This window comes from Notolepis coatsorum, assembly GCF_963971535.1.
Source record: "Notolepis coatsorum genome assembly, chromosome: 1".
Classification (NCBI taxonomy): Eukaryota; Metazoa; Chordata; class Actinopteri; order Aulopiformes; family Paralepididae; genus Notolepis; species Notolepis coatsorum.
Window position 1 is genome coordinate 310,211,450 of NC_140165.1, and position 26,514 is coordinate 310,237,963.

The following is a 26,514-nucleotide window of genomic DNA, read 5'->3' on the forward strand; positions in this document are numbered from 1 at the left end:
TGGGCGTATTGCTGAACACAAGTCACTCTAGATAAGACAGCTAAAATGGCTATAATGTAAATGCTTACAGGTTTATCAGCAAAAATGTGTAACATTAAACTTTTTGAATGTCAAAAGAGGGGGCTTGATTATCGATCAATAGCATGATGGGCTTCTAAAAATCCCCAAATGTCCCTCTCAAGTACCAGACGAGATCATGGCACTTCTTTCAAATAGTTGTGAAATTCAGCTTACAAGTCAATGCGGTCACCGATATCATTGACAATTACCAGAATCTGTCTGGGATGCATTTAAATTTAAATAAAAAAATAAAATAAAATAAAACAAGACCACACACACACAATCCACTCGACTCGGGTTTCACTATTTATTCTTCTTGAAGACAACCTATCCTGTAGCCTATCTCCAACAGGTTAAGCAAACCACCTTTTCTTCCATTTTATAGTTTAGATTTGAAATTGAAACCACATCTTTGCTAACAAGGAATGCTGCAAAAAAAAATTTAAAATAAAAAAAATACCCTATGTTCAACAGAAGGTTATGACCACAAAGTGTAATCCTTTACTACAGTGTTTTTGAAGTTAACACAAATAATAAGGTCAGGGAAAGGTCAGCTTGGACATCTAAAGGGTCAAGGGTGAGGGAGGGGGGTGGTGGTACTAAAGGTACAGCAAACTTGTTCGTGGGTACTTTCCCCCCCCATTTCATAGGAGAAATCATTGGGGGTGAACCCTTGTTTACATGTAGTCACCCTTTAACCTGGAGCAAAGAGGGTTTAATCCCCTCGTATCCTCACTGAGATTGAGAAGCAGATACATTATTGCTGCTCCTACAAAAAAAAACATTTTCAATAGGTTTTTCTTTTAGTTTTTTCTCCTCTTTCTTTCAAATATCCCTAAAAAGCTTTAATGGATTACTCTAGATATAAAACAAAGATTGTGGTTGAATTATGCATATCGTAGGAGGCCGCTGGCGGGTTTTGACTTATGAAACCGACCGACGCGCCTTCAGAAAGACTTCGGGCCTCACTTCGTAGTACATGTGCAAAACTGTCCAGATTTCTCAGCAAACCGGAGACTAGTAAAGGGGGGTTGGGGGAGGGGGAGGGAGGGATACATGTAACATTTAAACAGCACAGTTTTTACTTAATGAAAATTACACTGTGTACACAGCCTAAGGAAACAAAAAAAAATTACCCTAAAAATGAACTGTGCTATAGTTTAGTACATGCAAAGGTTATGAATCACAAACCTACATAAAATGGCCATTGTTCGCATTTTCTCCCCTTGTGATAAGTCAAAAAGCCATGGCAACAATACTGCGAAGCAGCGATCTTTCTATAAATCGAAGAAGAAATTAAATAAAACATGGAGTCATGCTAAGGGGGCATATGTAAGTCATTTGGTTGATAATAGTGATGGTGTCAGGGTTTCACAGCATCAAGCCCATACTCTGGTGTGTAGGTTAGGGTTCTTGTGGGGGGAGGGGTGGGTGGAATATGAACCATTATTTTTTTGTTGATCACCTTTTCATTTTTTACACAAGCAATGAAACTAAAAGCTGAAACTAAAAAGAGAATAAAGGAAACACACTGGAGGCAAAAAGAAAAGCCCAAAAGCCACCGAATGCATCGTAAATAGAAATGCACTGCTGCTCCACACCTGCCAATAGTATTGTCCAGTGTCAATTAATACTAACTTAATAAAACAAAAAAAATCCTTGTGATGACGATGGACGTCAATATTTTTTCTTCTTTTGTCATTTCCAAAGTTCTTCCTTTCAGGGATTCGTAGATCTGCCTCTCTTTCAAAAAGGCAGAATTTCTCTCCTTTTGCATTTTTCTCCATTTTGTTTCTCTTCAGTTGTATTTGTATCTTTTTTTTTCTCTCCTCTCGCTCGCTCTTGCTCGCTCTCTCTCTCGCTCTCTGCATGCGTTCTCATCCAGTCTCGCACACACGTCCCAGTCACGCTCGCACGCACGCACGCACGCAAGCACACACCCACACTCACACTCCGTCCACACATCTCGCATCACGCGCCGCTGGACACCTGGCCCCGCCCTGCCAGGGGGGAGAGGTGGGGGGGAGAAGCCCCGTCGAGGCCTCTCTCTCTCTGTTCGGGGTGGGGGTGGGGGGGGAGGAGGAGGAGGAGGAGATGAACCTGGCTCCTCAGCTTCGAGTCCAGACATTCATACACAATGGGTCCATTCACACTCATGTCAGATAGCGTGGCCGATTGGGGGAGAGGGGCGCGCCGAGGGTGGCGCCCTCTCTGGCGTCGGAGGACCGCTTGAATTGCGACACGGTTCATCTTGTTCTCTGTTCGGTTAATTTCCTGTTGATTTCGTGTGGGTTTTAGTTTTTTTTTCAAGTAATCTCGTGGCGCCTCAAGATTTCTCGATCGGGATTCGTCGGATGTCCTTGGTTCTCCCCGCGGCTAGACATCCGAGTTGCTTTTTTCCCCTCGGTGTCGTCGTTTGAAGTAGTTTTCAGGTTTTTTTTTAGCAGACAGCTCCGATAACGCGGAAGTGAAGTCGGCTGCGTGTCTCTCAACGCATTCGATGTAGATGTTTTTTTTGTGTGTTTGTTTGTTTGTTTGTTTTCTTTTGCAACATGTAGCCAGTCACTCTCACTCGCACCCACTCGCCGTCTCAAACCTCACTTGGACTGGTTCCCCCGGAATGCCAAATGAAATCCACACATTTTCCTCTCAGATAAAAGATGCAGCCATGGATCCCAACGAGCCAAGCACAATGGATCTAATTTCGCTCTCTCTCTCTCTCGCTCTCTCTCACACTCTCTCTCTCTCTCGCTCGCTCTCTTTCTCTCCTAATTTTTTTAAATGTTGAACAGAGTGCTGCATCGCGAACAAAACTCCAGAAAATCCCCCGGGTTGCCTTTCTAGAACTGGAATCCCTCAGCTGGCACGTTGGTGGAGGAGTTAAAGCCATAGGTTCCACCCTGGATGGCCTCTGGGACCAGGCTGGAGTCTTCATCAATCTTCATCAACACACAGAGAGACACACACAACGTTAGTACTGGTCACCTGCCTTCGAGACAATAGAAGCTCATCTATATAATATTGTGCACAAATCATCGCATTTACATTTATCCAAAGAGAGTAACGGTGTTCGTCAAACAGTGTTGAACTTGGGTGCTACACTCTCGAGCGCATAGTAGTAAAGACATATTCGCATAGTACGTACATAGCAATATAGGCGAGGGAGATTATTTAGTGGCAAAGTGCATGGTAGTAAAACTACTACTACTAATTGACATGCACCAATTACTTGCTTAGCCCATTGGTCGACTAAGAATTTGGTTAATCAGACAAACTCTGAAGGGAAGAGTTTGCAAATTGCATTGCAATGATCTAAGTTCCCAAAAGGTCTCACTGAATTGTATAGTGAGCCAAATAATATTTGTAATAAAAAGAGAGAAAACTGCAATAATGACACCATATGACTGGTTTACATTAGGAATAAAACAAACAAACAAACTCAAGATTCAGATGTCCGATTCAAATTGTGAATCATAAAAAGGGTGCCGTGGACCAGAGTCCATAACTTGTTCTCAAAACGGTAACTTACATCATCAGATGAGAAGAACTGATCGATGATTTCATAAGCCAGTTTATAGATGTCCTCATTTTCATGATTCTGCAGTTGCTCCACCTTCTCCAAACCTAAAAGGAAAGGAAGACGCATTCAGGACCAAAACCACTCACAGTATCTGAACACGATCGGTGGGGATTTAAACCACATTCAATGATTGAATCGATGCACAGAATGTTGCCAGAAATAGTGAAAGTCCAGCTCACCTCCACACTCCTCGATGAGGTTGGCGATGGTCTCCGCCTCGTCCTCGGCCATCTTGAGGATGTTGCTGAGGCCGTCTAAGACCACCTGCACCACCTGGGCGTCCTTCACCGTCAGCAGGTTACAGAAGGGAGGGATCACCTGCTTCTCTATCAGGTGCGCCACCTAGGGGAGTGGAGGGGGGAGTGCAGCGTCAGAGATCTGTTAACGGTACCTGCCATAGTGTCTTAACCCAAATATAGGCGGCTCTTGTGTTTGAAGAACTTTCTTTTGCCTCATTACGGTGTAATGAAGGAGTTGTGTTCAGTCTGCAGGTCTCTCTCTCTCTCTCTGTAGACCTGGTGGTGTAGTCTGTAGTGTAATGAAGGAGGTGTGTTCAGTCTGCAGGTCTCTCCCTCTCTGTAGACCTGGTGGTGTAGTCTGTAGTTTGGCTTTCCATGTTCCACTCAGGGGTGATGTAGTGTGCAGTAACTAATTGTACTTGTAGGGCTGTCAATGAATATTCTATATTGAAATGTATAATCGACTTGTAGAATATATATATAAATATATTAAATAATATATTAGATTGTGAAAAAACAGCCCCCGGTGGGCGGTCGTTAGTGGTTAACAATCACCGTTGTATTAGTTCGGTACACAGCCGTACTGTCACCTAAGGTCCAGTACTGAAACGGTTCGGTACGGATACGTGTACCTTTACACCCCTTTCAGTACCAAAGTAAACCCAGGAGTGATGCATTAGACTACAGCAAAGGGTTCCACAGTACTAAGGACGACGGGATGGGTCAAGATCAAAGAGGCATTTCATCGACGACCCAATGCATGTGTGTGTCGCCCATCTTACATGTGTGTGTTGCTGAATGACAAATAAAGACGTCCCCATCCCTGGTTACAGGAGGGACATCGTGTAGAAGAGTTAAGAGTCTTACCTGGTCTTTCCTCCCGCTTATTGTCAGGTTGCTGATGGCCCAAGCCGCCTCCTTCTGAGTGCCAAAGTCACCCTGGGAATAATATACACGTTCAAAATCATCAGTCCACGTTTCCCCACTGCATACACATACTCTTAAAAAATATATATATAAAGATTTACATCATTGTCCATTTGATTCGCTGGTTTGAAAAAAGGGGCGGGGACACACACGCACCTTGTCGAGCAGGTGGATGATCATGGGCACCAGCTTGGCGTCGATGACGGCCTGCACCTGCTGCTGGTTTCCTGCCGTGATATTGGAGAGGAACCACACTGCCTCCTGGAGGACGGGAGGAGAAAAACAAATGAGTCAGGGCGGTTTTCTCTTTGTGGGGGAAAATTCACAGGTAATCATAACGGGTTAGTCGTACAGAACAAGAACGACATCTTAAACACCCCCAAGAGTTTCAAGTTTCAAGATATGTAAATATTATTTTTTTCCTTTGATTAACGGCTTTAATCTGTTTTATCAGAGAAAGAGAGACAGGTGTAGAAGGGGGGGAGAGGGAAGGAGGGGGAGAGAGAAGGAGGTTAAGAAGGAGGGAGAGAAAGAGGAAAGAGGGAGGGAGAGGAAGGGTGAGAGGGAAGGAGAGGGAGTGAGTGTAGGGAGAGAGGGAGGGTGAGAGAGAGAAAGAGGTAAGGAGAGAGGGAGGAGAGAGGTAGGGTGAGTGTGTGTAGGGAGAGGGAGGGAAGGAGAGTGAGGGAGGGTGTGTGTGTGTGTAGAGAGGGAGGGAAAGAGGGAAGGAGAGTGAGTGTGTGTAGAGAGAGAGGGAGGGTGTGTATGTGTGTAGAGAGGGAGGGAAGGAGAGAGTGAGTTGGATCAGTATGTGTGTGGAGTTGGATCAGACACCAGGGGTCCACACCCTCGAGAGGTCATGACCCCTGGGCGAGACTGCGTGCCGAGACGGTGGGGACGGGACCATCTTGAGGCTCTAATCATCGACCAGGTCACATGGGGGGGAGGGGGCGGGCCTCTGAATTTGAGTGACGGGCCTCAGATGCACTCCGATGTCAGCAGAAACCCGTAGTAGGTATTCAGCGTCCGCGAGCCACCACCCAATGGTAACACACACATCCAGCCACAGTCATCTACCCCTCCTCCTCCACCTCCACCCACTCACTGACTACACCCAACTGCTTAAGTCTTCTTCTTCTCCTCCTCCTCTTCTTCTTCATCAGGATACTCCACGTCGTCGATTAACCCCCGCTGCTACTAAGCTGCTGGTCCTGAGGTCATTCACACAGCAGTCACACCGGCACACAGTCTCTGATCTCATCATTTCCAAATAGCTCAGGAGAGTGAGTGAGTGGGTGAGTGAGTGAGTGACAGTGAGTGACGGTGAGAGAGTGAGAGAGTGACTGACTGACCTTGTTGATCTTCTCCTTGGGGTGTGTGAGCAGGGAGGGGAAGTGGCTGAGGGCGTCACAGTTGAGCACCACCTGAGTCTGCTCGTCTGTTCCCGTCACGATGTTGCCCACGGCCCGCAGAGCTGCAGTCTGCACACACACACACACACACACACACACACACACACACACACACACACACACCACCATTAGACATAGAACACATCGTCTCAGGCATGTTTTAGTGCCATGAACTATCAAAGCTAAAAAAGGAACACAGCAACTGTTTGGGAAGCGTAGCATCTTCTCCAGAGAGAGACAAGATACCAGTTTCCGCTCTGTGTGCGTTCAGTAGAAAGCCATCTGGCTGCACGTTATAGCCTAGCTTAGCACAATGAATGGAAGCGGACATGGCCGGTTAGCCTTCGGGACAGGTGTTAGTTGGACACAATGCCTATAGGCTAACCGGCCATGTCCGCTTCCATTCATTGTGCTAAGCTAGGCTAACGTGCAGCCAGATGGCTTTCTACTGAACGCACGCAGAGAGGAAACTGGTATCTATCCATCTTGTCTCTCTCTCTGGAGAAGATGATAAGCTAATGTTGTTCCCAAAATGTTGGCGTGTTCCTTTAAGATAACTGATCATGCACTCATGCATACACATGGACATGTACACACAGCTAGAGGAACAGACAAACAGACATACATACATACTACATAAGAATACCGTACACTCATGCATGCACACACCTATAAACATGTGCAAATACACATAACGCCATCAGGGAATACACACACGTGCACAACACGTGTAAAATGACTAATGTGATATAATTATTGTATGATCATGTACAGATTATCACTATTAATGATGTGCTCATTTTAACTCATGTACTTTTGGTAATGATATGCAATGCATCTGTATCTTGTTATTGTAACCTGCTACAATGTTTTCTTTTGCATTGTCCTCGACAAATAAACAATTAGTAAGTCAAATAAGACATTCCCCATTTATGCTTGAAGGTAGGACCGAGTAACGGTTCAATATCAGTTTATCGTCTTAAAAGAGTAAGGGCATGCCGTGATGAGAGATTATGATACACAACTCTGGTGTCCGAATTTATGATAATAAATTAGATATTTTTTATAAAAAGGATTTGAGGGGATATTATTTGAAGAATTGTGTTGAACTGCATGGTGTGGTAAAGTCTGATACCAAACCAAAACTATGATTTTCAAATAATATCCCCTAAAATCCTTTAGATTAGATTCAAATGTATTGTCATTATACAGCGCAAGTACAGTACAATGAAAATGACTTTTGCTGTACAATGACAATGCATTTAAAACCTAATCTAAAGGATTTGAGGGGATATTATTTGAGTGTTGGTTTGATACACTTTATCATACCATGCAGTTCAACACAGTGAACATCAACTGGACTATTGAACTCAGGATTTAAAATACAAAAGCAAATATTGTAGCATGTAATGAAAAAAATATTCCTCACGATTGTTGCAATATATAATTTCCCACATGGCCCGGGCGCGTGTATATTTTCCCTAACGGAGTTGCACTTCTGCGTTCGGTTTGCGCGATCTGATTGGCCACTGGCGTTTTTTTTTCAGCGCCAATCGCGTTACTCCTAACAATTGCGCCAGCAGGCTGTTACCCTAACCCTAACCAACGAACCCCAACCTTAACCTTAACCAACTAACCCTAACCTTAAACAACTAACCTTAACCAACTTCGAAAGAGAGCGACTTCGAAAGAGTCGCCAAGCTTAACCAGTTTGTTAGGAGTAACGCGATTGGCGCTGAGAAAAACGTCAGTGGCCAATCAGATTGCGCAAACCGAACGCGGAAGTGCAACTCCGTCAGGGAAAATATACGCGTGGCCCGGGCCTCTACCCCCGGAGCACAGATCGGTTGAACTTGGACCTCGATCAAAAGTGTTTACCGTACCTGAACTTTGACCTCCTGGTGGCTGAGCAGGGGGACCAGGTGAGGGACGATGCCGGAGTCGATGACCATCTGGATCTGTTCGTTGCCGGCGTCCGTCAGGTAGGACAGAGCCCACACCGTGTCCACCAGGATCTGGACCAAGACAGACAACAAACCTTCCATTAAAACCATTTCATCTGCGTCATGAGGCCGCTACGCAATAACCACACCAACGGAATAACTATAACCCTTTCACTACAGAAACCTTCTGTAGTGTGGTTGTGAAAGGGTTAACCCTTTGGTAGTGTGGTAGTGAAAGGGTTACATTGCAATACATCCATAACACGATGATCCTCTTCCATAACCCAGAGTAAAGCCGCTAACAAAACCATTATTTAAGTAAATTGATTGATTCTGCGATTATTTTATCGATTAATCTGTGCATCTAAACGATGAGTTTTTCTTCCCCAACAACAACCCATACAATTGAAGATTTAAGAGTTTTATTTTGTCCACGGATGAAGTACTACTGCAACACTTAAGTGAACCTTAGTGCTTCTGAATGAAATGATTCTCGTTTTGCGTTGAGGGGGAGGGAAAGAGAGTGAGGGAGTGAAGGGAAAGATGGAAGGAGAGTGAGTGAGTGTGTGTAGAGAGAGAGGGAGGGTGAGTGAGTGGAGTTGGATCAGACACCAGGGGTCCACACCCTCGAGAGGTCATGACCCCTGGGCGAGACTGCGTGCCGAGACGGTGGGGACGGGACCATCTTGAGGCTTTAATCATCGACCAGGTCACATGGGGAGGGCCTCTTATTTTGAGTGACTGGTCTCAGATGATCGCCGATGTCAGCAGAAACCCGTAGGTCTTCAGCGTCCACGAGCCACCACCCAATGGTAACACACGCATCCAGCCACAGTCATCTACCCCCCCTCCTCCTCCACCCGCTCACTGACTACACCCAACTGCTGAAGTCTTCTTCCCCTACTCCTCCTCTTATTCATCAGGATACTCCATGTCGTCGATTAACCCCCGCTACTAAGCTGCTGGTCCTGAGGTCATTCACACAGCAGTCACACCGGCACACAGTCTCTGATCTCATCATTTCCAAATAGCTCAGGAGAGTGAGTGGGTGAGTGAGAGAGTGACTGACTGACTGACCTTGTTGATCTTCTCCTTGGGTTGTGTGAGCAGATTTCCGTCAGACTTAAGACACTAAACATTTAACTGCCACCGACGAAATGTTTTGAAGAGTCAATTCGAATGGATTATTTTTTGTCAGAGATTTATTTGATTCAGTGGATTGACGGTGACGCCCCTAACCCAGAGTACAAGCTCCCAAGTCCCAAATCCTTTCACCGACAGATGAGAATAATTATCCGTTTCACTGGCAACAACCTCTCGACACTCACCAAGAGGTCTGGGGGAAGAGAAGAGAAATAAACTGACTGCATTTTTCTTTTATTTTGTGGAATAAAAAGTGGATAATAAGTTATTTGATTGGCTCCGAGTTCAAATGCCATTTGAGCAATGCTCCTCGTACATAGGCTTGGGCGGTATGACTGTATACCAGCATATTTCGAGATCCCACCGGTATGATTCTCAATACCATGACGTCACAGACTGCTATTACACTGACACAGAGTTGATTGTAGTGCACAGCACGCGCCAGCAGAGGGTTAAGTGGCTATCGTTCTGGGAGCTAACGTTGGTACCTGGCTGGTGCTAACTAACTGGCTATCCTTCCGGGAGCTAACATTGGTACCTGGCTGGTGCTAACTAACTGGCTATCGTTCCGGGAGCTAACGTTGGTACCTGGCTGGTGCTAACTAACTGGCTATCGTTCCGGGAGCTAACGTTGGTACCTGGCTGGTGCTAACTAACTGGCTATCGTTCTGTGATTTGTTTACTTGGTAACACGGGTTGCTAAGGAATTTAGGTTCGAGGTTGAAGAAAGTACACTTTTAGGTTGAAAGAACGGCCCTAATGTCAACGTGTTTCAATATAAGCGTTATGTATGGTGATAACGAGTATATTGTTAGTATGACAACGTGTTTTGTGTATTACAGTAAAGCGCGATTCCTGCAGAATCTCTATTTTCTTTCTGGAAGTTTAAAAAAACGAGCGTTTTCAAAAATGGTATAAAACGGAAATGAACCGATTAAAAAACAATCCGCTTCGACAATGTTGACTGCAAACAAGTCATTGATAAGCGACGGGCATATTAGACACATAATTTAAGATATAGTTTATGCGTTCGCAAATGTGCTCGCTCTCTCATTGAATAGAGCGTTGGCAATCCAGAGCCAACCCGTGCGCCCCCTGCTGGCACCCAAAGTGTTAAGAAGGTCATTACATCCTTGATATAACCACTCATCTTACAGAATTAAATAACGCTATACTAGCACCGATTTCTTTAAAAGGAATAAGGTGAACGCTTGATGAATAGTATGTGTGCCTAAAGTAGCAATCAGACTGGAACACATTTCAGAGCACTAGCCAGTAAACGGGCTACCAGGCAGTTGTTGTGCTGCCATAGAGAACCGAGCCAAGTGCTGCGAGCTGTAGTGTGCACTTGGACCGAGTTCAGCTCTGCACCGCGGCCACGACGCCCCCCGAGTTCAGCTCTGCACCGCGGCCACACTACAGGTTAACCTTTCACTACCACACTACAAAGGGTTAATTGCTTTCACTACCACACTACAGAAGGTTAACCTTTCACTACCACACTACAAAGGGTTAATGCTTTCACTACCACACTACAAAGGGTTAATGCTTTCACTACCACACTACAGAAGGTTAGCACTTTCATTACCACACTACAGAAGGTTAACACTTTCACTACCACACTACAGAAGGTTAACACTTTCACTACCACACTACAAAGGGTTAATGCTTTCACTACCACACTACAAAGGGTTAATGCTTTCACTACCACACTGCAGAAGGTTAACCCATTCACTACCACACCACAGAAGGTTTAACCCTTTCACTACAGGTTAACACTTTCACTACCACACTACAAAGGGTTAAAAGCCACCAGGAAGCATGCGGTGTACTCACATTGACGTCGGTGTGGTGGATCAGAACGCAGAGAGCCGGCAGGATCTGTTGGAATCACAGAGACAATGGGTTTTAATCATAAAGCACACTAATATGTACCAGGAATTGTGGTAAACAATTCAATTTAAAACCACATATTTACATGCAAGTATAATGTATACTCTGAACCATTTGCATAAAATAACAGCTATACCATAGGTCAGAAATAAGTAGTTCTTTAGTACCATGTGCATATATAAAGTGACATGTGATGAAGTAGGGCCGTTAGAATTAACACGCTCTGCAGTGGATAAGTGTGTTTACGTTCCTGGTAACTCCCACAGTGTAAAACTGAGAATAATGAGGCGTCTTCATTACACATAGTTTCTGAACGGACTTCTGGATTAAACCACGTTGTATAAAAGATGCAGTGATTAACGTTCTTTCCAAGCCTTCTTTCCTATGAAGTACACCGGTCAAGCTACGCTATATGCTTGCCAATTATGCTAGCCAGCGGTGTCGATAACCGATCCACCGAAGGAGCCGTCTGCCGACAAAGCTATTGTTATATCGGAAGGAATGTATTCACAGAATGGATCACCATTCAACGTTATTGAAGACTCCTGTGACCAGTAAGTACTTATGATTACTTCCTCGTAACATTCTTTATGCATTTCTTGACCGCAACCACTGCATATGCATTTTGCAACATATTAATCGCAGCAGCTTATCATGCAATTTTCATCGTTCGACGGTCCTAGTTTTAAGACATTTCAATGTTCATGGCCAGGAACACGTGTTAGAGAAAGAGAGTGGGTAAGTGGATTAAATGACAATAGAAATACAGATGGGATCCCTCCACCTCCTAAAAAGGGGGCTAATCATAGCTTAGAGACAGTTAGACGGTCCAACTCTGTGCAGTATCTACAATCTACCACATACTAGACAGCCCTGATCCCCTGAGCACTAAATCTGCCCTCATTTTCCCAGCTTAGGAGAACCCCTGGTGGGGCAGTAATCCTCTTCAACTGCCTCCCACACACCACCCATCGTAACAACCCCACCCTCCTCTGACATTTCAGGAGAATACGTGACAATGGGGTTTGTAGTGTATTCCAGTGACAGAGGTTTGTAGTGTATTCCAGTGACACTGAAGTAGTGTATTCCAGTGACACAGGTTTGTAGTGTATTCCAGTGACACAGGTTTGTAGTGTATTCCAGTGACACAGGTTTGTAGTGTATTCCAGTGACACAGGTTTGTAGTGTATTCCAGTGACACTGAGGTTTGTAGTGTATTCCAGTGGCACTGATGTTTGTAGTGTATTCCAGTGGCACTGAGGTTTGTAGTGTATTCCAGTGACACTGAGGTTTGTAGTGTATTCCAGTGGCACTGAGGTTTGTAGTGTATTCCAGTGACACTGAGGTTTGTAGTGTATTCCAGTGACACTGAGCTGTTGAGGCGACAGTGGCTCAGGAGGCAGCGCAGTCGTCTGGTAATCCGGAGGTTCCCGGTTCAATTCGCGCTCCTCCTGGGCAGCATGTCGACGTGTCCTTGAGGCAAGACACTTAACCACCAACTGCTCCTGATGAGCAGGTCGGCACCTTGCACCTCTGCCATCGGTGTGTGAATGTGTGAGTGAACGGGTAAAATGTGAGGAACAAATTGTAAAGCGCTTTGGATAAAAGCTGCGCTATAAATGCAGCCATTTACCATTTACTGAGATTTGTAGTGTATTCTAGTGACACTGAGGTAGAGTGTATCCCAGTGATGCACAAGAGACGGACAACACATTCGAGATAGTTGTGTCAAAATGCAGAAAATACAAGTCACTTTGCTTTGATTTCTGGCGCGTTTCTTGGTATCGGAATTTAGTATCTGGGAAATTCTCCAATATCAATATTTTAGCCTGGTACCGATATCCCTAGCCGGAAGTTCTACTTTCCCTGCTTCTTGGGGGATATTTATATTCTTTCCCTGCTTCTCGGGGGATATTTATATTCTTTCCCTGCTTCTCGGGGGATATTTATATTCTTTCCCTGCTTCTCGGGGGATATTTATATTCTTTCCCTGCTTCTCGGGGGATATTTATATTATTTCCCTGCTTCTCGGGGGATATTTATATTCAGTCATTCCCAAAAGCTGGAAGATCTTTTACCAAAAAGGGAAATATCAATTTTATGAAGCGGCAGATACAGACTTTTAAGAATGAGGAGAATGCACACAAACTGACAAACGCTCGCTAGCTGCCACACCGTGACCCACCTCCTGGATGGTCTCCATGGGGGGCGGGGGGTCCTTGTGGCGGCAGAGGTTGACCATGACCCAGGTGACGTTGCGGAGGAAGGTGATGGGGATGGAGGGGCTGATGAAGGACAGCAGGGGCTTGACCACGCCCAGGCTGATGACATAGTCTCTGCACTGGGGGCCGTCGCCTGGAGAGTACACACACACACACAGAGTACACACATTAATTAAGAGTGATGTGTCCGGGAACCAGCCAACAGTCACCTTTTATAGGAATCCATCTCCAGGGATAATGGTATTAAATATGTCATCCCACATTATGTCATTCAGGTACTCGGGGTTCACCGCCCAGAGTGCATCTGCCTTTGGTGTTGAATGGCATTAACTACCAGACGTCAGAGCCACCGTTGGCGACGGCCACCGCTAGCGAACAGCCACCGCTAGCGAACAGGCACCGCTAGCGAACAGCCACCGCTAGCGAACAGCCACCGCTAGCGAACAGCCACCGTTAGTGATGGCCAACATTAGTGATGGCCAACATTAGCACATGTTAACAAACAAAAAAATTGCCATTACAACGCATTAGAATTACCGCTACACTCGCAAGTGCTACACTTCCCTGCTCTCCTACATTTGACAGAAGCCAATTGAAGCAGAAACTGTACCACGTTGCAGTTTGAGACGGTCCAGGAGGACCTGAATAACCTTGGATATAGCGAGAGGCACCAGGGACCCAGTGTCCATGGAAACCCCCAGCAGCAGCAGACACTCACCTATGATGTTGCCCAGGGCCCAGACAGCCTGCTCACACACGTTCTGGTGAGGAGAATGCAGCAGCCTCAAGAACAACGGCACAGCATCTAAAGAAAGAAAACAGACCCAGGATCAGCGATACTCAAAAAAACAAAAAACAAGGCATATTTTGTATCTTTTCAAATATTTTATAAAACTTCCTTGAATCTGTGGAACATGGTATGTTGTAGTTGTTGTTTGCAAAGAAACGAGTCTAAATCTATTTATTTTGGTGGGTGTGGCACATACCACATTTTTTAAATAGCTATTCCCTTACCTGCCTGGCTACCCTACAACACCCAAGAGTCATAAACCTTTACAAACTGGGCAGTACAATAGGTAGGCGGTGATCCTGGCTCCAAAAAGCACAGCTGAATGTCACTGCCACACTACCAAATGGTTAACCCTTTACTATCACACGGTAACCGTCGGTAGTGATAGTAAAGGGTTAACCTTCTGTAGTGTGGCAGTGAAAGGGTTAAAGCCAATTGATTGCTTGTGTCCCATTTAAAATAAAAAAAATACAAAGGGAAATAACTCTGAACAGTTTGTTTAGGCTCGTTAATCTATCGACTTCAAACACTGGACATACAGCAAGGAGTATCTATGTAACCCCCCCCCCAGTACCTAAATAACATGTCAGACTGACAAATCCATACAAAGACTAAGAAAAACGGAAGGTAATCGGAAGGTTCTCGGTTAGATTCCCACTCCTCCCGGGCAGCAAGACACTTAACCCCCAATTGCTCCCGATGAGCAGTTGGCACCTTGTATGGTCGTCTCCGCTGTCGGTGTCTGAGTGAATGGGCGAATGTGAGGAACAAAATTGTAAAGCGCTTTGGATAAAAGCTGCTCTATAAATGCACCATTTATAAATAAAACCACAAAGCCACATTGAACCGCCTGAGAAACCCTGCTGCAGGAACGTATCAAAAGAGCACGTCTGTCACAGCGCCAATAATAAGGGATGTCCCTCCGAGGGAAATTCCCAAAACGCTGATTTACCGCTGAAGAAAGGTTACCTGTAACTGAAACACTGAGTATATAACGGCTCCTATAAGGAGGTGTAGTGGTTACGTCATTGCCGTTTCCGGCCGGTCCACCTCGCAAAATTGCACCGTATTTCCCCATTGCCCATTTCTAAATCGTCTCGTTTAAAAAAAATAAAGCATGAACATTGGCATGGTGTACCTTTCTGTGTGTATTTCATCCACAATCTATAGCTCAACATGGAAATATTCGCAAATTAATCGTAGAAAAAAAATTAAGAATTTTATTTCAACGAAAAATGTTTAAACAATGTTATAGAAAGCTTTTCAATGTTCACGAGGCAGAATTGTTACAATAGCAGATAATCCATTTTCCCAATGATAAATCTCTATACGGGGTGTGGACCTCACGGGCGGTACAAAGTGACGTCAGACTACACCTCCCTCCCTATTACCCCACATTTAGGATTCTGATACTGTGCTTCAGCGCCACAGAGCACAACACTGCTGGGGCGTCCACAGCCTCCTGCACCTCTCCCATAACAACCCCCACCCGGGGGCCAGTGATCTCATTGCTCCGTCTATTCCCCAAGGCCCACACTGTCTCTGGACTGAACTCCCTTAGTTTTGCTGCAGTAAATGGAACTTTCTCCAAAACTCACTTAAAACGCTCAGCGCTTCCATCATTCCAAGTGTTTAAGCAGAAACTGCAACAGTCCCTAGCTACATGTTGATTCTCCCGTCGGGATGGGTATCGTCAGGATTGTATCGATACTGCTTAACGGTTCGGTACTTTATCGATACTCTTATCGGTTATTTTTTATTATTTTGCAAGAAGAAAATACAATCGATTACAGAATCGACATTGCTTTATTATTCTTTTATATAACTATATGAATATTATTTCTTCAGCAGCAAGTAACAGCAGCAGCAATGTTTTAAATTTCTCAAGTAACGATAGCAAAACCGATAACGTCGGAGCTTATCAATACTCAGTTTTCAATTTTTTTTTCTTCTTCTTCTCGCAAGGTCATCGTCGTAAATTAGAAGCCGTTCTCAATTGATCTTCCTGGTAAAATAATATATAAAAGAATAAAATAGTGAGGCGGTAACTCACTGGACTGGACCACAGCTTGGGTCTGCTCCGAGGTACCGGACGCTATGTTGGTCAGAGCCCAGGCCGCCTCGAACTGGAGAGACGGGCTGCGGAGGAAGAAGAGAGGGGTGAGACGTGATGGGGAGCAAGAGGAAGGAAGAGACGTGAGAGAGACGTGATGAGGAGGACGAAGGGAGAGGTGTGAGAGACGTGATGGGGAGCAAGAGGAAGGAAGGAGACGTGTAAGACATCCAGGGGAGGAAGGACACGACAGAATTAAAAACAGAGGGGTGTTGATGAGTCATTAATGTTCAGTCATTCCTGAAAGGTGAAAACGGGAACACATTTGCATAATCGTGCAACACACTATAATGTCTGAAATCTAGGCCGGGCTGAGCCCACCGAGGCATTAGCATAGCTTTGAAGAAGCGAGAGACCAACTCCCAAAAAAATTATTCAACTGCTGCGAGAGTGGCTCAGGAGCAGTGGTGCAGTGGTAAATTGACAGTAGGTCAAACGCTCCACGCGCGTGCACAGTTTTTTTTGGCTGCTCTCGTCCTGCAGCTGGATACTATTGCCTCACAGCGCGGCCGTCAGCGCGCGGCCCAGACAGCGCCGCTGGCTCTGCGGCTCTGCAGCTGCATGCTTCTCCGGGAGTCCGGTTGGATAATGCCATGTAAAAAGCGATTGCGCGTACTTCAGCCTCAGTGACCGAGGTATAACGCCGTTATACCGAGTTATACCAGCACTGCACCACTGCTCAGGAGGTAGAGCGGTCGTCCGGTAATCGGAAAGGTTGCCGGTTCGATTCACGCTCCTCCCCGGGCAGCGTGTCTAAGTGTCCTTGAGCGAGACACTAAAACACCGAACTGCTCCCGATGAGCAGGTTGGCACCTTGCACGGTCGCCTCCGCCGTCAGTGTGTGAACGTGCGAGTGAAGCGTGTTGGATAAAAAACCGCTCTATAAAATGCACCATTTATCAATTATGAAGAACAGTAATAACTTACTTGTCATCTCTGTCCAGACAGTGCACCAGGATGGGTAGGATTCCAGATTTGATCAGGTCATCTATGGGAGGGTTACGGTCACTAGATAACAACTTCCTGCAAAGGGAAAAAACACACAACAGTTTATTTACACACACATTTCCACCAACGCCACCAACCGCCACAACTCGAGCGGGTATACACCCGCGCCCGCCCTTATTGTGAAAAAACCCCTCTGTGGCCGCATCGAGAGCGGACATCGGCTTCCGACACAGACTCATCAGCTTCCGACACAGACTCATCCGAAAGGACAAGTAACATTTAAAAAACACTGAAAGCTGACTTTGGCTGGGTAGCAAACATTGCAGTATAAATCAAACATAAGATTGAGATTCTCCCCTCGGCTGCAGTTTAAAACCTTGATCTCCACTATCAAGTTGTACGCGTTTTAAATCGATCCTTACTCGTCTTAATTGTTGTGATTTTATATGCCTTCTTGTTTTTGCTTAACTCTGCATCTACACTCGACCCGACTGTAAATGAGGGGAAAACCTCAGTTGCCTTTCGAGTTTAAATAAAGGTTTGACATGAAATGAAATATAAAGAACTTCCGGGAACAATAGCTACAATTGGACCAAAATATTCCATGAGCACCAAGGTGACTTTGTGCTGCGCCCCCCCCCCCCCCCCCCCCCCCCCGACCGTAGGGACGTTTAGACTTCTGCTTTACGGGCACATTTACAATACGGTGGCATCGGAGATGTGGTGCATTCTGGGTGTTTAATAAGCAGTAGAGAGGAGAGTAATCAAAGCGAAGGTCCCACCTGGCAGCCTGGACAGCACTCAGCTGAACCCCCTGGTTGTCACTGGTGGCATTCTGCAAACCAAACAACACACTGTCACACAGAGCCTGGGCACCAACAGCGACAGGGTTGAAGGGGGGGTACAGTACATACCGTCTAACACACACACACACACACTGACAAACGACAAGCGTGGGTTTATACATGGCTTTAGCTTAGCTCTTTCTACACAGTACACTGCAGAGATTTTTTCGATTAGCTTGGATGGACAACATTTCAGTATTAGATTAGATTCAAATGTATCGTCATTATATACAGTACAACGAAAAGAAGTTTGGCATCCAACCAGAGTGCAAATGTAGCAGTGGAACAGCAATATACAATGTACAGGTGGATTCAACTGGGTACAAAATATACAAATTAGTACTACTGAGTGTAGTGCTAATCAGAAGCTAACTGAATATGTTGCATGGAGGATGCAACTTGGAGGGGGGGGGGGGGGGCTGTTGGTTTCTAACACACTAAGAGACAATCAGTAACTGAATCACGTGAACGGTCCAACTTACTTGTACTATTGCTTCAAGAGAGGTGTTTTGCTGAAACACAAAAAGAGGAATTTGGTTAAGTGGTCAGTCCGGAGACATTCAGTCAAGCATCTTCACTGCACAAAACTCACACGCACCTCTGGTACACTGCTATGCACAAAACCACGCGAGTAAATGTCAATATAAATATACGTAGCTAAAAAGTGTGAGGCTGAAGTTTCAAGGCCAGACGAAGACCCAACAGGCCAGACGAAACACAGCAGGCCTCCGATACATCATGCCTGGATGCAAAAATTACTATTTCTCAAGGTCACACACTTGGCGATACAAAACAAAGTGACTAGTAGTGACTGACGGCAGCAATTGAGAGTAAGATGATATCCGTCAATTCCTTGCTTGTCGAGAGGACGGAATCCCATTCCCCATGAAGGGGAAAAGGACTTCTCAGTGAAACATACGTTGGGGTTACAAGATGCTATAGAGAGATGCCTGCTGTGCAGACACAGGCCACAAACTTAACAGTCCCACCGGAGAGCATCCACACAAACACAAACATAGTATTTGACACGGAGAGCTCTGCAAGCTCTCAATGCGTGGAATTAGCAGGTGAGGCAGAGCAGCAGAGAAGGCCCGGGGTATGATCTGTGGTAACTGGGTCTGGATGTGAGGCTAGAAGGGTCAGGGTATGATCTGTGGTAACTGGGTCTGGATGCGAGGCTAGAACGCCAGGGTATGATCTGTGGTAACTGGGTCTGGATGTGAGGCTAGAACGCCAGGGTATGATCTGTGGTAACTGGGTCTGGATGTGAGGCTAGAAGACCAGGGTATGATCTGTGGTAACTATGTCTGGATGTGAGGCTAGAAGACCAGGGTATGATCTGTGGTAACTATGTCTGGATGTGAGGCTAGAAGACCAGGGTATGATCTGTGGTAACTGGGTCTGGATGAGAGGCAGCTATGGTCGGGGTATGATCTGTGGTAACTGGGTCTGGATGAGGCTAGAAGGCCAGGGTATGATCTGTGATAACTGGGTCTAGATGAGAGGCAGCTATGGTCGGGGTATGATCTGTGGTAACTGGGTCTGGATGAGAGGCAGCTATGGTCGGGGTATGATCTGTGGTAACTGGGTCTGGATGAGAGGCAGCTATGGTCGGGGTATGATCTGTGGTAACTGGGTCTGGATGAGAGGCAGCTATGGTCGGGGTATGATCTGTGGTAACTGGGTCTGGATGAGAGGCAGCTATGGTCGGGGTATGATCTGTGGTAACTGGGTCTGGATGAGAGGCAGCTATGGCCAGGTTACTCCAGGAACTTGCGGCCAGGGACTTTGTTAGTTCATGAAAGGCAGCTTCAGAGACAGAAGCGCGGCCTGTGGCTCAGGTCAAACTACAAAAGGAGTCCAGTTGTGGCCCTGATTAGGGAAATCTACCATTTAATTAAGATGGTGCTTTATGGTAGCGAGGGTGGTAAAATCGGGTTGTCATAATCTGTTAACATCCCCTCATGCGTTTTTTCGATTTGTTAAATTGAGTATATTATTTGTTTATACAATGCAGTTTCTGAATTCAAAGGGTTGTCACAGGCCAGTGTCATCATCCCTTGAGGCTTGAGTCATACATTATCTCTATGTTTTGAGTTCTGAACCGTTTGAACTCAGCCAAGCTCAGCCATCCCTTTACCACACGACTGTTGAAGTTAATAATAATAATACACTTTATTTGTATTGCACCTTTCATACAGAAAGTGCAGCTCAAAGTGCTTCACAACAGAAAGAAGACCGGCATAAAATGAGCAGACATATAAAATCACAGTTTTTCACATTAGGATCTAACATCCAGATGCTGAACTGCTGTAAGTCAGCAGGGTCAACTTTCTATTTAGATCCCGACGGTCGATAATATTTATTTTCCGGAGATGCAGAGCAGGCCGCGCTGAGCCAGCCATCTCAGTGGTCTACTGATGATGTCGATTTCAACAAGTGATTGATTTGTGACATTTGTGTCTGGTTATAAGTCCCTGAGAGGGGGAACTGCGCCCTGAGAGGGAGGTTTGCCCTGAGTGGGAGGTTCGAAGGGTCAAAGTGGGTATCAAACAGGAGGGAAAACTGTCAAGTTTTAAAGCATGGATACCAAACAGAGAAGGCAAAGATGACTTTTAACTGATAAACAGTCATCCAGAACTATTTGATTGCACTGTAAAAAAAAAAAAAAAAAAATGGGATTTTATGTCTGCACTTTATATGCACTATTTTACTCTTGTCTATTCTATCTTACTATTTTGATTATTGTCTATTTAAAACGGGGAATCAAACCATAAACAAGGTGGCCTGTTTGGATGTTAGATCCTAATGTGAAAAACTGTGATTTTATATGTCTGCGCTTTATGCGCTCATTTTATGCCTGTCTTTTTTCTGTTGTGAAGCACTTTGAGCTGCAGTTTCTGTATGAAAGGTGCTATACAAATAAAGTGTATTATTATTATAAGTCCGTGTGTAGGCGAGCGTGGCTGCGATCAGTAAGGATATAGAGGAGCGCGGTCCAGGGACGACCAAACAGTTAAGTCCCTTCAAGGTGTCCTGGGGCTTATTCCACATAACGTCTGTGAAGGGGGACATTGTTTACCACACATTAACATCGCCCAATTAAATTCGTCTAACATCTATGCAGGGCTTCCACGCAAGTCATCTCCCCCCCCCCCATTATAGCACAACAGACAAGTCACCAGATGCTTCATTAGTCCCGTCAGTTAATCAATTAGTCGTGGACATACTGAATACAATAAAGGCTTATTAACGTAACGAAAAAAGGCACAGCGACGCATAAACAGTGCTTGTCTGTGCGGCCTGTCGCCGTACCCAGCTCGTGGCGGGTAGAACAAGCTAAGGAGGCAACGTGTCAATGTGTCAGCATGTCTAAAAAAGATTCTCATAACACGGTCCAAATGTGTGAAACCACTTTAAAAAGAACTCATGTTTGTTGACCTAATTCCACTGCTCTAATAGTATGGCTGTCTTGACATCAATATTGAATATTGGGACAGATACTAGGCTAAAATAGGGTATTGGTATCTTAATAACTTCTCCAATGCTAAATTCAGAAAAATCTCAAAAAGATTGATCCTTCTCAATGACCATCGTCCGGTAACTCTAGACTAGCGGTCACAGTCGAAGTCTCAAGATCTTCTCAGAAGAATTCCGTTGCTAGGGGAACCACTTGGGTCAAAGTGTATTTCCTGTTGTATTAGCAAAACACTGCAACAGGAAATGTACATGGGGCCCCCGTTTGTCATGTTTATGTTGTTATGTCCTTATGTCCCATAAGGACGCACTGGCACCAACACTGGAATTGGATATCAGGCCGAAAGCAGACAAAAATACAGTATCTGTAAGATTCCCTCCGGAATAAACATGTCCAAAATAAAAAAGCCTCTTGATTTTCAGATTTTTTTTTTTTTACATAGAAAGGTCAGAAAAATAAACTTAAATAAATAAATCCAGATAATGTCCAGTGGTAGAGAGTAGAAGCCAAACAAACTAGAGCTGCTCTGCCTTAGTGAATTAGTCAATTAATTAGTTGTTTTTGGTCTTAGTCCACTAAGTGTTTTTTCCCCTTATTTATGCTGAATTCGTTATTAATCACCAGGCGCGACTGGAAACAAATAAGCACATCTCTGACTGACATCACAACAACACTCACAATTTGGTCTTTATCACTACCCCACTACAGAAGGTAGTGTGGTAGTGAAAAGGTTAACCTTCTGTAGTGTGGTAGTGAAAGGGTTAACCCTTTGGTAGTGTGGTAGTGAAAGGTTAACCTTCCGTTGTGTGGCAGTGAAAGGGTTAACCGTCTGTATTGTCGCAGCGAAAGGGTTATGGTAGTGAAAGGGTTAAAGTGCAATTTAATCAAAAGTCCCATTGACTCCCATTTATCGGCGGAATCACAATAATCCGGGAAAAGCTAATTTTACAGATTTGTCCACTACTAATCGACACGATCCTGTGCCCATTAGTCGACTAAGAATTTGGTTAATCGGGGAAACTCCTGACGGGAAGACGAGTGGCGGAGCAGAAGCGTACCGATCTGAAGTCTCCGTCTGCGTCGGAGTCCTCGCAGATGTCCTCGTGGGGGACGTTTCTCCTCTTCAACAGGTGCTCGTCTCTTTTGTTCTGCGACGAGACGCACAACAGGTTGTTATTAATCACAGGTGCATTTTCCCATTGTAGATCATTAGCTATATCGTCATTTATTGTCACCATACAGCACAAGTAGTACAGTACAACGAAAAGAAGTTTGGCATCCAGCCAGAGTGCAAATGTAACAGCAAAGTGTAACAGCAATATACAGGTGATTAAACCGAGTACAAAATATACAAAATGAGTACTACTGAGTGTAGTGCTAATCAGATGTATCATGTACAGAGTTGTAGTATAATATGTACAGTGATACAGGTGTAAAGACAGTATGGTAGTAGAGTAGTCATACTGGCCAGCAGCGTAACTAGTAAGAATAGGATATGCACAGATATAGATTAGATATAGTATCACTCTACAGATATGTAAAAGGACTATGTGCCGGTAAGTACAGACCGGTGTGGATAGATATGTATGTGGTGAGAATGTATATATATGTATATACATTAAGCAGCAACATTGCATGTCAAAATCTTCTGTGGTGATTTTAAGAGCAGACCTTTTTCGTTGTTGTTGTAATTGGTACCACAAAGCCATATGAACTTTCATTATTACCTTGCGGAGTTCCACCACCACCTCTGTTCTCTGTCTTCTCATAGTCTGTGTTTGAAAGAGAGAGAGAGAGAGCATATTAATATTGTACCACACCGTGACCCGCCACTTTAATCAACCCTTTCATCTACAGACTGAGCGAGTGGCCGTAATATTAATATGGGGAGCCTGTTTGAGATCTGAATCCTGTTTTGTTATGGAACCTGTTCAGACATTCCCACCCAGTCTCTCTCATACCTAAGGCTTGAAATCAACAGCCACAGTTGGTTATGAGTTATGACGGCACAGCAGCAAGACAACCTTGACGGGTGCCTTATACAACACGCCGTAGCTTACTGTGAAACCAGCTCAGATGTTACCCAGACATCAATCCCTTCTATTTAGTATTTTATTTGTGCATATAATAAAATAAAAGAGAAGAAATATACAACATAATAAACACAGGTATGATAAAGAACAAGCTGAGGGATTCTAAAAGAACCACGCCGCAACAATGTCCAAGAGATGAACCCAGACAAACTAAAGAAAAGACAAGGATTGTAATAACATATATTTGTTATTACACTGCTTTCATACACTGCTTTCATACGCTGTTATCACACCTCATTTACATACTGTACACACCTTCAAGAGAAGCCGTTTCAAGATATTTTTGACAATCTGAAATGAGGAGTGCTGCTAACATAAACCTTGTATTATAGATAGAATATACATTGTGCATCATGTTTAGTTTATATAGTTTGTATAGATAGAATAATACGTTGTGTACTATGTTTACAAATCTACTACGGTTGAGGAGCCAGGAAAAACAGGCACCTCACGTTTTTCTGAATGTATGCACATTTTAAAAAGATGTGGCAATAAAATAATCTGATCCGAGTGACTGCGAAGTGAAGCCACTCCATATGATGGGACCTCTGTACCCATAGTTATGTAGAACCGACTATATAGAAGATCAATATATCCGAGAACAGTGGATCTGAGTCACAACGAAACTGTGGAAAGAAATGGGAAGTGAATTGTTACGAAATGTAGCTAAATACTAAAGGAACCATTTGAAGTGTATTGATGTCAAATACGTCTATAGGGTTTGAAATAGTGGGGGAGTATGATGAGCATTCTGGAAGGAGTTAGTGACCATTCTGAGTAAATGTTTTGGGAAAAAAATTATGGAATAGAGAATAGTTTTATATGTGCTTGCCCATATTATATTGCCATAAGAAATGTAAGAATATTATATATGCATACACACACAATGTGTCTTACTCTCTGTAAAACACCAATAGGTTTGCAACTTTATTGGACACATAACAGGGAAATCCGTGTGTTTCTAATTAAGGTGATGATCATCAATACATAAAGCTTCTGCTAAATCCATGATGACAGCGAAAGAAGGGGTGCCGCACACAGGAGAATGGTGTGAATTTGGATGCATAGTAAGAAGAACGCGAGAGTAGTAATCCACTAACTAACAGCAGTTCCTGTAGCAGACAGACGACAAACCGTGCTGCCATTAGCTCCCGCCGAACACTCCTTAGTAGACATGGCGACGTAACGTTGCACACCTCGTTTACACAGCCGTTAGAGGAGAACAACTTATCGTCGAACCGGACGTTACCGAGAACATCCTGCAATCAGAGTCGTGTACGATCCCCGCCTAGAAGTCAGTTTCACGAGGGGTCGTCATCATCACAATAATCACAACCAGCCAACTAACTAACTAACTAACGACGTACCAAACATTAGTCAAGCAAAATGCATCATTCATGTCTCTATATGTGATCTGACGTTACTCAACGTCTTTAGATAGCTCGACAGCACATTAGTCGAGTCATCTGATTTGTTGTGATCACATTAGGTCAACAAATAGCTATAAACCAAAATCATACAATTCAATCCGGACCGTGATTTTTTTTTTAAATCAGGTAGCTGCTCAGCTAACCGGCTATAGTTGGCTTCCGCCATTGTTTTTGGTGCGAAAGAGAGAGAGACGGGGGATGGGTGGCAGCAGCTAGCTAACCAGCAGCTAACTAACGAGCTAACGTTCACTATCATCACACCGAACATAACCAGTAACATCACGAGCTGCTGGGGGGAGATCAGCGTAGTCATGCTGCCTAGACCTAGACCGAAGTCACGGTGTCGTTGTTGTACTTCTTCCAGACGCAGAATACATTATTCCACACGGCCGAGCTAAAGGCCGAGCGGGTGGAGGACATGCTGGAGTTAGCCAGGGTTAGCGCCCATGGGCCCCACTAGCAGCAAGCTAACAGGGTTAGCCCCCCAAGCTAACAGCTAACAGCATTAGCCCCCCAAGCTAACAGTGTTAGCCATAGATGTGTTCTATAGATATCTATGGTGTTAGCCCCCATGGGCCGCGACGTGCAGCAAGCTAACAGCGTTAGCCCCACTGGCAGCAAGCTAACAGCGCTAGCCCCCACTAGCAGCAAGCTAACAGCGTTAGCCCCCACAAGCAGCAAGCTAACAGCTAACACGTCCAGCGGAGGCGTCGTTGTAGTAGCTGCTCAACTCGCTGAACCAGACCACAGAGGCCATTTCACGGGTGTATCGTGATGGTGAAACCCGAGACGCAGAGAGAGAGCCCGGGTGCGAGGCTCTGCGCGGCGGCGGGACGAGGCCCGTGGGCCGGGCGGTCGGGTGCAGAGTTCCAGGCGGCGGACATTAGAAACGACGTCACAGAGGGGAGGACGGTTAGCCCCGCCGCTAGACGGAGAGCGGAATCTGGATAATATACTTTACCTCCAAGTCACGACCCTTATTCTTGAAATTCTTCAACCGCTGGTTGTCCAGTTTCTCGTTATCAGCCATGTCTGCAATTTTGGCGACGTTTGGGAGCTTTTTTACGGATGAATTTGAGCTATTCGTTCGGCTATATCCTTCTCTAGTTCCTCTCTCTCTCTCGTTACCGGACTATTTTTTTTCTTCTTGCTGCTGCTGGTTCGCCCGCGCGGTGCATCCTGGGAGTGCCGGCGGACGCAGCGGAGCCTCGCTCTGGCGCAAAACAAGGGAGGGGGATTCCCCTCCGCGCTCATTGGTTCCTGGCGCGTTATTTTTTTTTCGTAGCCGCAGTTTGCGGAGACGCTCTCTGGTTGGTTTAGCGCCGAAGGGTCTCTTCCACCTTGTACATGATTGATTGATTGAAAACTTTATTAACAGATTGCAGAATGGGTACAATACAG

The 26,514-nt window shown here is 45.0% G+C and overlaps 1 protein-coding gene across 1 annotated transcript; it reads right to left on the reverse strand.

Annotated features, from left to right (window-relative positions):
* Positions 1-353: 353 nt before the first annotated feature.
* Positions 354-26,280, reverse strand: kpna4 (karyopherin alpha 4 (importin alpha 3)). The gene is made up of 17 exons (XM_084331818.1): positions 26,075-26,280; positions 23,318-23,362; positions 22,649-22,738; positions 18,595-18,624; positions 18,050-18,102; positions 17,247-17,342; positions 16,260-16,345; positions 14,135-14,221; positions 13,380-13,549; positions 11,138-11,182; positions 8,099-8,230; positions 6,156-6,284; positions 4,963-5,067; positions 4,747-4,818; positions 3,820-3,982; positions 3,590-3,684; positions 354-2,999 (listed from the first exon to the last, which is right to left on the reverse strand). The coding sequence occupies exons 1-17, from the start codon at positions 26,141-26,143 to the stop codon at positions 2,901-2,903; spliced, it is 1,566 nt and encodes a 521-aa protein (XP_084187944.1). The 5' UTR covers positions 26,144-26,280; the 3' UTR covers positions 354-2,900.
* Between the last annotated feature and the right edge of the window lie 234 nt (positions 26,281-26,514).

Bases quoted from the DNA above. Each gene is read 5' to 3' on its own strand.
- kpna4 (XM_084331818.1), bottom strand. From the start codon at position 26,143: ATGGCTGATAACGAGAAACTGGACAACCAGCGGTTGAAGAATTTCAAG. The intron at 18,625-22,648 runs GTACGCTTCTGC...TTTGTGTTTCAG, and splicing joins CAGACGGAGACTTCAGATCG to CAAAACACCTCTCTTGAAGC. The intron at 8,231-11,137 runs GTGAGTACACCG...GTCTTGGTCCAG, and splicing joins TCCACCACACCGACGTCAAT to ATCCTGGTGGACACGGTGTG.